The 14747-nt window shown below is 42.4% G+C and overlaps 1 protein-coding gene across 1 annotated transcript; it reads right to left on the minus strand.

Annotated features, from left to right (window-relative positions):
* Positions 1-4070: 4070 nt before the first annotated feature.
* Positions 4071-5613, minus strand: LOC132233848 (histone chaperone ASF1B-like; the record flags this gene model as incomplete). Its single annotated transcript, XM_059695088.1, has 1 exon — positions 4071-5613. A coding segment is annotated over one exon (633 nt), but the record flags the coding sequence as incomplete, so codon positions are not given.
* Positions 5614-14747: the final 9134 nt, after the last annotated feature.

Here is a 14747-nt window from a genome sequence, read left to right on the forward strand (position 1 = left end):
AATGGTTGTTCCTAAATGGTATATATGCCAAATAAAGATTATATGATTGTAATGTACTGTTAGCTTAATTTCTGATAATTTTGCAAACAATTCCACTACTTACATATAAGCAGCCCTAGATGTCTACTGTCAAGAAGAGAATATATATCTATAATAATAAAAGCATAATATGCAAATTGACTGAACAACCTAACAGCAAAATGACCGTCCGGATGACTTTGTGGATGAAGCCGGGGTGGTAAGGGCCTACGCTTGCACGAAATTTGTACATTGGGCCGGCCTCTAGTGTGTACATATATATATATATATATAGAGAGAGAGAGAGAGAGAGAGAGAGTGAGAGAGTGAGAGTGTGGAGGTAAACAAAGGAGAATTGGAGGGGAAACTCAAGTCAAAGAAGCACAGACACCCCTAGTCTGAAAAACTTTCAAAAGTAAGTTGCTCAATGTCAACACTTTATATGAAAGACTATATGGTGCAGAGTTATAAAAGGAAGTTCAGAAAATGTACTGGAAAAAATGTGACTCAAATCTGAAAGACAAATCTTGGGAATCGGGGCACAAAGTTGATTTATATAAGATTCATGTTCTTGCAATATATTAAAAATATATTTCTTGCCGAAACCGGTTTAGCTCAGTGGATAGAGCGTCGGCCTGCGGACTGAAGGGCCCCAGGTTCAATTCTGGTCAAGGGCATGTACCTTGGTTGCAGGCACATCCCCAGTGGGGGGGCATGCAGGAGGCAGCTGATCGATGTTTCTCTCTCATCGATGTTTCTAACTCTCTATCCCTCTCCCTTCCTCTCTATAAAAAATCAATAAAATATATTAAAAAAAAAAAAAAGCTGAAACAATTATACTAGACTAGAGGCCTGGTGCACCAAAATTCGTGCACTGGGGGAAGGGAGGTGCCTCAGCCTAGCCTGCACTCTCTTACAGTCCAGGAGCCTTCAGGGGATGTCCCACTGATGGCTTAGGCCTAAGCCGGCAGTGGGACATCCTTAGCGCTACTGTGAAAGGCTCCCACCACTGCCGCTGTACTCGCCAGCCATGAGCCCGGCTTCTGGGCTTCTGGCTGAGTGGCACTCCCCCTGTGGGAGCACACTGACCACCAGGGGGCAGCTCTTGCATTGAGCGTCTGCCCCCTGGTGGTCAGTGCACGTCATAGCAACCAGTCATTTCACCGTTCAGTCAATTTGCATATTACCCCTTGATTATATAGTACTAGAGGCCCAGTACACGACATTCGTGCACTGGGGGGTTGTGGGGGTCCCTCAGCCCGACCTGCACTCTCTCCAACCTGTGAGCCCTCAGGGGAGCCCTCTCCAATCCAGGAGTTTCTGTCTGTCTTTGCAATCATATGAGTGAATTGTCTGAGAACCCAACTCAGTTTGGTTTGTTGCTCACAGAATAATAGAGGCATTTTTTTTTCTTTGCTTCATTGGTGGAGATTTCCTGGAAGTTTTAGGGTATCTTCCCTTTAATTTTTCCTAGACACTCTGATTTTAATTATGTCCTTTCACCTTTGCTTTCCCTCCATCCCACCACCACAACAGTTACTTGCTCCAGGCTCACTTTGCTCTAGTGTCTAGGAGATCCGACTGCCACCAGAACTATGATTCCCAGCATTCCTGGTGCTCCCTGAGCTCTGGGCTTCTGCTTCCAGTCCTGGGGCTGCCACCAGACCTACTATTCTCAGAATTCTTGGTGCTCCCCGCACTCTTGGTTTTCCCTTCCTGCTCTGTCTCCGTCCCATGGCCTCCCACTCTGCCAAGTCCTCCAAGCCACCAGCTCTCCCTCTCTACTCTCCATCTGGCAGCTTGGGGAGCCAATTTTCCCAAGCTGCTCCAGTCTCTGCCAGCTCTCCCGCTCTGCTCTAGACCCAGAAGCTTGGGGGGAGTGACCAAGAGAGCCACATCCCCCCAAGGCTCCAGCTCTCTCACTCTGCTCTCCGCCTGGTGCCTGTGTATGCAAATTAACCCACCATCTTTGTTGGGTTAATCTGCATACTCACTCCTGAATGGCTGGTGAGCATAGCAGAGGGATGGTCAATTTACAAGTTTCTCTTTTATTATATAGGACTAGAGGCCTGGTGCACAAAAATTTGTGCACTTGGGGGGGGTCCCTCAGCCCGGCCTATGCCCTCTTGCTGTCTGGGACCCCTCGGAGGATGTCCACCTGCTGGCTTAGGCCGCTCCCTGGGGGATCAGGCCCAAGCTGGCAGTCAGATATCCCTCTGGCAGCCCGGCAGCCCTTGGGGGATGTCCAATCGCCAGTGAGGAGCAGGCCTAAGCTGCAGTCGGACATCCTTAGCGCTGCTGAGGAGGTGGGAGAGGCTCCCACCACCACCGCTGTACTGGCAGCCATCAGCCTGGCTTGTGGCTGAGCAGAGCTCCCCCTGTGGGAGCGCACTGACCACCAGGGGGAAGCTCCTGCATTGAGCGTCTGCCCCCTGGTGGTCAGTGTGTGTCATAGTGACTAGTCATTCCCAGTCTGCTGTTAGGGTCAGTTTGCATATTACCTTTTTATTATATAGGATAGAGGCCTGGTGCATGGGTGGGGGCCAGCTGGTTTGCCCTGAAGGGTGTCCCGGATCAGGGTGGGGATCCCACTGGGGTGCCTGGCAAGCCTGAATGAGGGGCTGATGGCTGTATGCAGCTGGTCACACCCCCTTCAGGGTGGGGGTCCCTACTGGGGTGCCTGGCCAGCCTCGGTGAGGGGCTGATGGCTGTTTGCAGGCTGGTCAAGCCCCGCCCCCCAGTGGGGACCCTCCCCATGGAGGTTTGGCCAGCCTGGGTGAGGGGCTGATGGCTGTTTTCAGGCTGGCCACACCCCCTTTAGAGTGGGGAGTCCCCACTGGGGTGCCTGGCCAGTCTGGGTGAGGGGCTGAGGGCCATTTTCAGGCTGGCCAAGCCCCCAGTGACGGAAGCTCCCAGCCTCTTCTTCTTTTTTTTTTATCCTGGGATTTATTTACCTTCTATAATTGAAACTTTGTAGCCTTGAGAGGAGCTCAGAGCCGGCCAGGGCGGGCAGAAGGGAAGCATCCTGCTCACTCCAGCTCCGTGGCCACAGCCGGCTGAAAGCAGGTATCTGGAGTTTATTTACCTTCTATAATTGAAACTTTGTTGCTTTGAGTGGAGCTCAGAGCCAGGAAGCTTGGCTTCCTCCATCATTGGGACAACCAAGCCTCCTGCTTTCTCCAGCTCCATGGCTGCCGGCCGCCATCTTGGTTGGGTTAATTTGCATATAGTCTCTCTGATTGGTTGGTGGGCATGGCTTAAGGCATAGCAAAGGTATGGTCAATTTGCATGTTTGTCTTTTATTAGTGTAGATTAGGCTAATATGTACAGGTCTTTTCTCTAAGGACACCAAAGCCATCCTCTTCAAGTTATGTTAGAATCATTCTTCTTAAAGTCACCAGATCTTTAGCTGGTGTGTCAATATTCATTGGTTATGGACATACACCTCCCAATGCTGTACATGAGGCTGGAAATTATATAATACATCTTTGTATCACCAGTGACTACCTCAAAGCGGAGCACTCAATAGATGCCAGTTTATAAAACAAGTGAGGACAACTGGATATCCATATGCAAAATGATGAACTTAGATCCTCTCCACCATATAAAAAATTAATTTAAATGTATCATAGACTTAAATGAAAGAGCTAAGTAAATTAAAAAAATAAGAGAAAAATTTTGAGACCTTAAGTAAGGAAATTTTTTTTTTAGATACAATACCAAAAACACATCCCATAAAAGAAAAAAATGATAAATTGAACTTCTTGTAATATGAAAGATACCACTAAGAAAATAAAAAAGACAGAAAACAGATTGTAAGAAAAATATTTGCAAAATAAACATCTAATAAAGGCTTTATATCCAGAATATATAAAGAATTCAATAATAAAAAGGCAAATGACCCAATAAAAGAATGGCTAAAATATATGACCTAATATTTCACTAAAGAAGATATGCAAATAGCTAATGGCTAATAAGGATGTGAAGATGTTGAACAATTTCAGTCATCAGGGAAATTCAATTTTTTTTTTTTTTAGAAAATATTTTTTAATACAAAAACCTTTTAATATACAAACTGTAATCAACAGCATCCACGTAGCAGCGAAGGGATGGGGAACATGGCTAAGGAAGGTGGTTTTCAGGGTCCCTACTGTTTCCCATGCCTGCAATCACTCCATAGCCTGTGAGAGCATAAGGTCTTAGCAGAGGGCAAAGGCAGCCAGAGGTCCTGATGCCAAAACAAAGCCTGGTCAGCGGCTGTTCCAACAGTGGCAGCCTCCAGGGAAATCCAGATCCAGTCAGGAGGTAACAAGAAGGTGGTTGTGACTGAGAGGAGAATCAACCATTATTCCTCAGCATCCAGCTGATCACACTTTTGCGAACAGAGTTTTCCAGGGGCTGCTGGATTGAAAAGACCTAAAAATTTTTCTGGGAAAAGGACAGAAATTGTGTCCAAGTCTACCTTCTAACTCAGATTCCTTGACTCCAGAAAGCTGGGTGGATCTACTCAAATGTTTGGGAAGGGAAATGACAGAGCCTTTGGTCCAACAGGGCTGGAACCATTGACCAAGAAAGCCTCAAGGAAGGCCAGGGAGGTCTGTGGGAAGAGGTCTGGGTCAATGGTACTTACATGGGAGTCTGGTGACACAATGGCTTATGTGTGAAAGAGAGAAAGGACACAAGTTAGAGAGAATTAAGAACTAAAGCACCTGCTTTTTATAGGCCGGGGCAGTAAAGGTGAGAGAATCTTTCTGGGCTGAGGTTGGGAGAAACCTGAGGCCCATTCTTTCCTCAGGGATCAATGTGATAGGCCTGAATATAGTTGATGTCCCCAAAGTCTTCCAGGTGGCCCCCAGAGGACTCTCTGAGAGGCCTAACTGCCCACTCCAGATGTGTTGGGAGACTGGCCATAGTCCTAGCTAGCCCCAGGTAGGGCCTGGAGTCCCCCAGTTAAGACCTCAGTTAGATGCAGTCCATGGAGTTCTCGGGGAGGAGGCCAGGGATGCAGCCAGGGAGCCCCAAGCCCTTGACAGGGGTACAGCTGATGGGGAGGCTGCAGCTTAGGGCAGGGTCCTGGTTCTCTATGGCCTCCAGCCTGTCTGTGTTGTTGTCCCAGTTGATGTGGAAACGGGTCACTCGGGGATTCGAGGCCAAGATGTTCCGTTGGAGCTGAGAGAAGTCTGGCTTTGGGGGTGGGTTCTCCCGCAACTCTGGGTCGGGGTACTCATTGTTGACGTAGTAGCCCACACGGATGAACTCCTGCCCATGATAGGTGCAGGTGATGAGGACCACGGTCACACCAATGGCGTCGCTCTCAGGGATGAGGGATGGGTTGGTAGCATCCGCCTGAAAGACGAACATGTGTCTCCCTGCTGGGATAGGGCCAACCAGCACTGAGTCTAGGATTTGATCAAACTCCTCACTCTCAGCTGAGCCAACATAAATTATCTTCCACTCTAGGTCTTGGCCATCGCCTCGCCGGGCCACGACTGAAGCCGAGGCTGGGTCCGAGCCCACGCCTGGATCCTGTAGGATCAGCGGGACAGCATTGCCCACAGAGCCTCCCGCCGACTCAGTCCGTAGACTGAAGTCGGAAATTCAAATTAAAACAAGAATAAGATACTATTTCATACCCATTAGAATAATTATAATAAATAAGGGAGACAATAACAAATATTGGTGAGGATGTGGAGAAACAGGACCCTCTCATGTTGCTAGTGGGAATATAAAATGGTATGGCCATTTGAAAAACAGTTTGGCATTTTATGCAAAAGCTAAGTATATAACTACCAAATGACCAATCAATTCCATTCCTAGACATCTACATAAGAAAAAAACAAAAACAAAGACATGTTTACACCAAGACCAGCATAGAAATATTCATTGCAGAATTATTCATAATAGTCCCAACTTGGAAACAACCTGAATGCCAATCATCTGGTGAATGGTTATACTAAACTACTGACCCAGTGCACGGATTCATGCACATTGAAGGAAATTAATTAGAAGGTGGCTGGTGGGGCAGGACTGGGCAAGATGGGCCAAACACGCCCTGGAGCCAACCTCCCACAGTCCCTCCTTGGCCAGCCACACCTGGGGTGGCATTGTGGCTGGAAGGGCATCTGCAGGGACCCTCCGGCAGGTGGGGTCCCTTGGTCGGGCCAAAACCAGCTCTCCGAAACCCCCTGAGGGGTCCCAGAGTGCGAGAGGACACTCTGCAAAGTTGCTGTGTACAGGGTGTGGAACACAAACGCAAGTGTGCAGTAAACCAGATTCGGGCCAACCATGCCCCAGCAACAACATAACCCACAGCCAAAGGTGAAATCGCATAGCCCCGTGAGGAATCAGGCCCCCTCCTCTCTGGTTTCGGGGTGCATCACCTGAGAACCACTGCTGTCAAGTCACTGCAGCTCGGCACCTCCTTCATTGACCGTCTGCCCCCTGGTGGTCAGTGCACATCATAGCTACTGGTCAGACGGTAGGAGGGACACTTAGCATATTAGCCTTTTACATATATAGATGTGGTATATCCATATAATGGAATACTATTTGGCAATAAAAAGGAACTTCCAACAATTACTACATCACAAATGACCCTCAAAACTATTATGCAAATACAAGGGACCACATATTGTATGATTCCATTCACATACGTGTCCAGAAAAGGCAAATTTATACACAGAAAGTAGATCAGTAGTTGCCTGGGTCTGAGAGTGGGAATGGGGAAACTGTAAATGGGCCCCTAAGGGGTCTGTGGATAGGAAGAAAATGTTCTAAAACTGATTCATGGTGATTGCTGCACTGCTGGGTAAAGTTACTGATAATCATTGAATTATACACTTGAAATGAATGAATTTTCTTATATATAAAATATAACTCACTAAGTTGTCTTTTAAAAAGACAAGTGAATGAATCATTAGTCGACTTATATACCTTATAACCATCATTCTCTTCATTGGCATTTAGTATTCCATCATATAGATATACTGCCAATTTCTAGAAGCTCTCTACCCTCTGTATCTTTAAGATTCTTACCCTTTTCCCCACCTCAGTCCCCACAAAACCTCTCTCAAATACCCTTAGTATATTTTACAGAGTACCTACCATTGGAGTCATAATCACAATCTGTGCTAAGGCAACCTGCAATCTTAAAGTCACCTACAATTAATAGACCAGTGATGGTGAACCTTTTGAGCTCGGTGTGTCAGCATTTTGAAAAACCCTAACTTAACTCTGGTGCCATGACACATATAGAAATTTTTTGATATTTGCAACCATAGTAAAACAAAGATTTATAATTTTGATATTTATTTTATATATTTAAATGCCATTTAACAAAGAAAAATCAACCAAAAAAATGAGTTTGCGTGTCACCTCTGACACGCGTGTCATAGGTTCGCCATCACTGTAGTAGACAGTCTGTGTTCATCAAACAGAGCTTTTCTCTGTTAAATGACTTTGACTATATGAAATTGATGGCATCATACTTGGTTAAAATTTAAAATCCTAAAAGATCAAACATGGAAGAATCATATTAAAATTTTGGTCAAATTATTCAGTGCTGCCTATGTTGTGGTAAAATGGGCACAATTCTGTAAAGTAATATATACTTAATGGTAATGGAGTTTGGCTAACTCTTTTGGAAAGCAAATACCTTAAAATTGTTCTTATCTTTGACCTAGTAATTCTACTCCTGAGACTCTATCCAATGAAAATAATGCTAAATATAGTCTAAGGAAAGAGTGAGCCTTATGCACAAATACTTTCGCTAAAGCGTTATTTCTAATATAAAAAATTGATACTACTTAAATATCTAATAGAAAAAGAAACGTTTATATTCACACAGCCATTTAAAATGCTGCTTATGAAAAGCTTTTAATGTTACAATATTAAGCATATGTACATAATGTATAAGCTCAACTCTAATTTTTTTTTTAACATAAAAGAACAAACTAGAAGTCAATAAACCAAAATCTTAGTGGGGACTATAGATTTTTTTGTCTTCTTCCTACTTGCTATTTTTCAATAGTGAGGCATGAAAATAATAAGATTTTTAACCTTATAAAATTTTACCTTTTTATTGAACTTCTGAGCAGGAAAAAAACTTTGGAAAGCTAGTTTACCACCTGTACTGTATTGATAAGAAAATCTTATCAATAGGAGGCACAGAGAGTTTGAAATATTTGTATAAGTCCACAAAGTGAGTTGATAGTACTCTAAAACTGATATCATTGGACACAATACCACATTTTGGTTATTTTTCCGTGTTCCAGCCTCTATTTCTAGGGTTAGGGCTTCGTATTTGGTTAAAATTCGGTTCACAAGAGCAATATTTAATTAAAACAATTCAAGGTTTATTAAATAATACACCTCAAACAAACTTAATTTTAATATGAATGCTCTAGAACCTGGAATATGGGGGGGTGGGGGGGAATTAGTTATGTTTTCAATGAATATTACAAATGCTTAGTAAAAGTGAAGTTTTATTCTAGAAAGCTTTCCAGTTTTGAGATTTAAGATGCATAATAAAGAATCTACATTTTATTTATTAAAAGATCACTGTCCACTTGTTAGAGTTACTACTGTTTGTTTTTAGTTGCTCAAACAGAAATGACAGTGTACAATGTGACCTTATAAATCAAGACTTTCTGACCCCAATAAATTAAAAAAGAAAACCACTTTCTATTATGAACTTTACTGTTCAGCTCTCATGAACTAATGATATAGTACTAGTATTGCCGATAATTAACTACTAAATCATACATTGGACATAATAACCTTTAACTTGGTTTTAAATATTCCAAACAATTTTTTCTGAAGTCTTTCTAAATATTAAAAAAAAAAAAGTTTTTAGTTTAACATTGCATACCACTGGAAAATAATCCAAAGGGAATGTTTAAGGTTAGTAGAGTGTTTATCTTATCAAAAGTGGTTTGGTCTCTTTGGGTTACTGTTTGGATTCCAGCTAATCAGACCTATTTACTAGATTTAAAACTTTCAGCAATTAACAGTGTTGAAACTGCACCAATCTGCTATGTTATTTCAGCTGGGAAAGCAGCTATATGAACCAATACAGTCTCCCACTAAAAATAAATGAGAGCAGTTTCCACTCACTGGGGAGCTAGTTTTTAGGTATGTCACAATGTCACACTGAATAACAAAACAAAAGAGTGTGAAACATCTAAATAATAAAAAAAACCCAGAAGACATGCCATGTTTTCGAATTTAAAAAAATAATCAAGTAACTTTGCCAATAAAAACATCACTGCAGGAAGACAAAACAAATAAAAGTGAATTTAAGAGGTAGGTTGTGGTCCCTTTTCCATCAAGAACCTTCCTTGTTTTTAAGACTGTTTGGTTATATTGCAATTTTTAACACATAGTGGCTCAAATCAACAATGCATTTGCTCTTCAGACTTTGACACTTCCCCAGCTGCTAGGTCTGTGCTTAACTAAACAAGTACAGTAGTGCAAGTGGAACATTTATGTAACACAAAAACTATAAATCTTTTTTGAGAAACAGAGGCCTTCTCACTCTAGAAGATATGACAAAGGGATAAGAACATATTTTAAAACATGTAAAACTCCTGGGGGAAATTTATTAACAAAATATCATTTCTTTTCTCTAAATAATTTTTTAAAATTCATTGAGCATCTATCTGGTGTTAGACACCACATGAAGAACTTTACATGTCTTCTCTCATTGAACCCTTGCAACAATCCCATGAGGTATAGATACTAACATTTTTCTTCATTTTGTAAATGGAGAAACTGAGACCTAAAAAGGTTAATACCCTGTCCAAGGTCACTCTGCTAGTAAATACTAACGCGTGGTTTGAACTCAGAAGGCCTGACTTCAGAGCCTGTGCTCTTACCCTCTCTTGGCCAGTCAAAATGACACTATAGGATTTTTAGACTAGAAGACATATCAATATACCTGAAATAAACATTACTGATAATAAAAGCATAAAACACATCTTATCTACAGCCTTTCTTTTCCCACTGACTTCCCTTATCAATGGTAGCTCTTTTTCCCCTTTCTGCCCCTTCCTCTTCCACTTTCCAGCAAACACACACACACACACACACACACACACACACACACACACACACACACACCAACAGCTTCACTGATAGTGTATATGGCTCTAAAAAATAGGGCCGGGAAAAGTTAATGTTTTACTTCAAAAATGGACTAAATGGTAAGTGTGGCCTCAGAACTTGTGGGGTGAGATCATTATTTGAACAATTGATTGGATGTTCCCACTTGTTTGTTTACTACTAGGTAAAATCATTTACAGATATATAGTAACAAGAAAAAAAAAGTCTTCATTGAAGAGCTGGTTACTGGGTTTCCTTCACTTCTCTGCTCAAGCCAAGAGGCCTGCTATTTACCTGACAGAATAAAATGTAGTGAGTTTTCCAGAAGAGTTAAAAATGAATTTTCCCTGAATAAACTTAGCTCTTAGTGAAGCAGACCATATAGACTAGTATTTTCCAGTCTATGGAACTTTATATGATGAAAGAAATGTTTAACATCTCTGTTATCCAATATGGTACCCACTAGCCACAAGTGGTTACTGAGAGCTTGAAATGTGGCTAGTGGGACTTGGGAACAAACTTTATTTATTTATTTATTTATTTATTTATTTATTTATTTATTTAGTGGTAGAGACTGGCTAGCTATTCATGGAACCTCTCGGGAACAAACTTTTTAACTTTATCACATGTTAATTTAAACAGTCACATATGGTTAATGGCTATCAACTGTACAGAACAGGCATAGACTCATCTCAATAACTACTATTCACTGAGTATCTATTATGTGCTACATAGCTACCTTTGAGAAAGGTACAATTTTGTCCCCATTTTACAGATGAGCAATTGAGCCACAGAGGGGTTAAGTGACTTGCTCACAGATTTGCAACTAGTACGTGGTAAATTCTGGAATTTACACCCATGCCTGTCCCTCTCCAAGCCTGGTGTTTTCACAAGCAGTTCTCAACACTGGCTGTATATTAGATGGTGTGCTTTTCTTCTCTTTTCTTTTTTTATATGATGGTGTGCTCTTCAAAAACACTTGTTCCATGTCCCACTCCCCAGAAATGTTTATTTCTTGGTTTGGGGCAGGATCCGGGCACATGCATATCTCTTGAAACCTCCACTGTGTAACACCACCCGTGTAACCCAGGCCCCCTAGTAGTGGATAACCATTTCCAAAAGGAAGCTGCGATGAAGTTCTACCTCTGCCTCTTTTGTAAGGCATGTTAATGCTAAAAAGAGTCCCACTCTTTCCTTTTGCAGATCAGCGTAAATGACAAAAGAGCAGCTACTCCAAGCAAGAGTGAGGTCACATAGCTGGTGTCTTGGGAGAGCTAAGACCAGGTTTGTATGTAAATGCTTCAATTTCTGGAGTTGTGGGATAGCAAAAAAGCAAAGGTCAGGAGATCTGAGTGATTTAAAGCCCTATACAGCAACTCAGAAGCCGGAGGGTAAACAAAGGCTGGGAGTGTGTACTATTAACTATTTCTAGAGCTAGGAAAACTCAGCTCTCCCAGGCTTATCAGCTTCATCCTCTCCACCCATTCTTTCTGCCCTCCCGCCCCCAAAGGTCCTTAGTAGAGATCCAAGGGCTTCTGTGCAGCATTTTTCTCTGCCAAGGTTGCCTTTTATAATTGATACATAATTGGCATATAACATTATATTAATTTCAGGTATAAACATAATGATCCAATATTTGTACATACTGAAAAATGACCACCAAAGTAAGTGTAGTTAGCATCCATCACCATACATGGTTAGATTTTTTTTTTTCTTATGATAGGCTGCCAAGTTTACTTCTAATGGATGTAACCCTACCCTGGCATATGGGAGCTGTTTAACATTATGACTGTGAAATGAATGAAAGCAGATTTTAGAATTCAGGAGACTCAGCTTCTAGATAGGTTCAGATATCTGAATATGCATTTGGTAAATAATTTTTAAAAAATCAAATTAAAATTCCCTTTAGAACCTTTGCATTTGCCTCACAAAAGTAGAGAAGATGGTATCAGTCTCCAGGTCAGGATTATTTTTTGTTTCAGAGATTGAAAGGGATTGAAAGTGATGAAATAAGAATAAAAATGAGAATATTGACAAAAAATTTAAACAGAAGAAATTATACCATACCCAAACATACTCCAAGTGTCCTGTTAAGCACTGGCAACCTGCATTTATTGTTGCTTTGGGTCAGGAGACCACTAAATCAAGTTCTGGGAATGAGAAAGAAAGTCAACAGTGCAAGGGCTTTAAGGAAACTGCCACAAAAATAGAACAAACTGCTGTAAACCTTAGCCCTCAGACTAGCCAAGTATGCCTTTCTCTCCTACAATAAAGGAATTAAAATAAAAACAATTTGTGTTTTAGATTATCCTCAGAAAAGGTGTGTGACTATAAAATGCACTGTGGAAATCATCTCCATTCAGGAAGTCAGCATAGCTGCTCCCATAAGGAGGCTGTGTATATTCTAAAGCAAAATGAACTTCTGTTCTAAGAATCTGCCTTCAGAAGCAGCAGCTCTGAAAGTAATGAGCAAAAATCTCAAGGATGATTGTAGCAAATGGTTTCAAATAGAAACATCTAGTTTGTCGGCAAGTACCCTTTAGAAGGCTGGACTTGAATTCCCTTGAAACAAAATCACCAATCATTCTTACAAAACAGCCTGCTGCTTACAAAAGTAAGAAACACACACAGGTTTTTCAAGCTACAGCTACAGATTCAAAAATCAGTTTATGCCAGTAGATTTGGCTTTAGTAATGTAAAAAGTGAAGCACCCCAGTGAGAGCAGAAAGAATTAACTAAGGGTGTTTAAAGATGTGAAAGAGGATAATGGTAGAAAAAGCCACCTCAAATATCTCCAGATTTGAATTTCAAGCCACGATTTCTTCTGAACCTTATCTGTCTGCTTTCCATTCCCCACCCTCCCCCAGACCTACCTACCTACCTACCTACCTACCTACCTACCTCCCGCTTCCCCCGGTCCCTTCCTCCCTTCCTCCCTCCCTAGTAATACATGCCCAAGGTTTAAAAATAACACACAGGTATGTAAAACAGAAACTTAAAGTCCTCTAATTCCTATCTACTCTCAACCCTATTCCAAATGCCTATTTTTTTTTTTTGTCATTGTCTGTTACTTAAAAGGTTAAAGCAGCACAGTGTCTGACGTGTAAATGTGCTGAGGAAGTCTGTTTCTCTGGCCTCGAATTTTCCATTAGGGGCCCGTTGTGTAAGCTAGAAAATAGGAGAGAATCACAGGATGGAAGCTGCACTCCCCACTTTCTTCCCAACCAGGTTTGTGCCTTTGAGCAAAACACTTCCCTCCCTGAAATTCTTTCCTGTCTGGGAAAGTAAGGAAGGTGACTGTGCTGATTCTTGGTTCACTTCGAATTCAAGCCTTCCATACCAGCACTGTCTAACAGAAACATAAGTGAGCTATAAATGTGAGCCACATTGGCAATTTTATTTTTTTAAATATATTTCTATTGATTTCAGAAAGGGAGAGGGAGAGAGAGAAACATCAATGATGAGAGAGAATCATGGATGGCTGCCTCCTGCACGCCCCCTACCAGGGATCAAGCTCACAACCCGGGCAGGAGCCCTGACCAGAACACCCAACCTTGACCTCCCTGGTTCATAGGTCCACGCTCAACTGCTGAGCCACACCAACTGGGACACACTGGTAATTTTCATATATATATATATATATATATATATATATATATATATATATATACACACACACACACACACACACACACACACACACACACACACACTAGAGACCCAGTGCACAAAAATTTGTGCACTGGCGGGGTGGGGGGGGGTGTCCCTCAGCCCCACTTGTGCCCTCTCACAGTCTGGGAACCCTCGGGAGATAACCACCTGCTGGCCTTGGCCCGCTCCCCGGGTGGCAGATGGCAGGCCCTATCCCTCAGTGCCTGCCCCGCCTCCCCAGGCCGTGCACACGGCAGGGCCGATCCAGGGGTTGGGGCATCACCCCGGGTAGGGTCACACACAGGATGCTGGGCCAGCAGATCGCTACTGCCCTGCCCGGCCGCCCCGAATCGGGTCACACACGGACACCCACCGCCCCAGGTCGCAGACAGCAGGCCCGGATGGCGGCAGGGCAGGCAGGATGGCGCTGTCCCGCCCTGCCTGCACTATGCAAATTAGCTGCCATCTTTGTTGGCGGTTAATTTGCATATTGTGCTGATTAGTCAATGGGAGGCATAGTAGCAAAGGTACAGTCAATTACCATGTTTGTCTATTATTATATAGGCTATATATATATATATATATATATTTGATTTTTTACAGAGAGGAAGGGAGAGGGATAGAGAGTTAGAAACATGGATGTGAGAGAAACATCAATCAGCTGCCTCCTGCACGCCCCCTACTGGGTATGTGTTCTCGCAAGCAAGGTACATGCCCTTGACCGGAATCGAACCTGGGACCCTTGAGTCCACAGGCCAACGCTCTATCCACTGAGCCAAACCGGTTAGGGCACACACTGGTAATTTTCAAAAAATGTAATAACCACACAAAAAAACATGTGAAATTAACTTTAATACTATCCTTTTCAAGCTGTTATAATTCAAAATAGTATCACTTAACATGTAATCAATATTAAACATGAATATTTTAATACTATTATGAACAGTTTACATTTCATTTTTTAAACTCAGTCTTCA

This window comes from Myotis daubentonii, chromosome 4 (assembly GCF_963259705.1).
Source record: "Myotis daubentonii chromosome 4, mMyoDau2.1, whole genome shotgun sequence".
Taxonomy (NCBI): Eukaryota; Metazoa; Chordata; class Mammalia; order Chiroptera; family Vespertilionidae; genus Myotis; species Myotis daubentonii.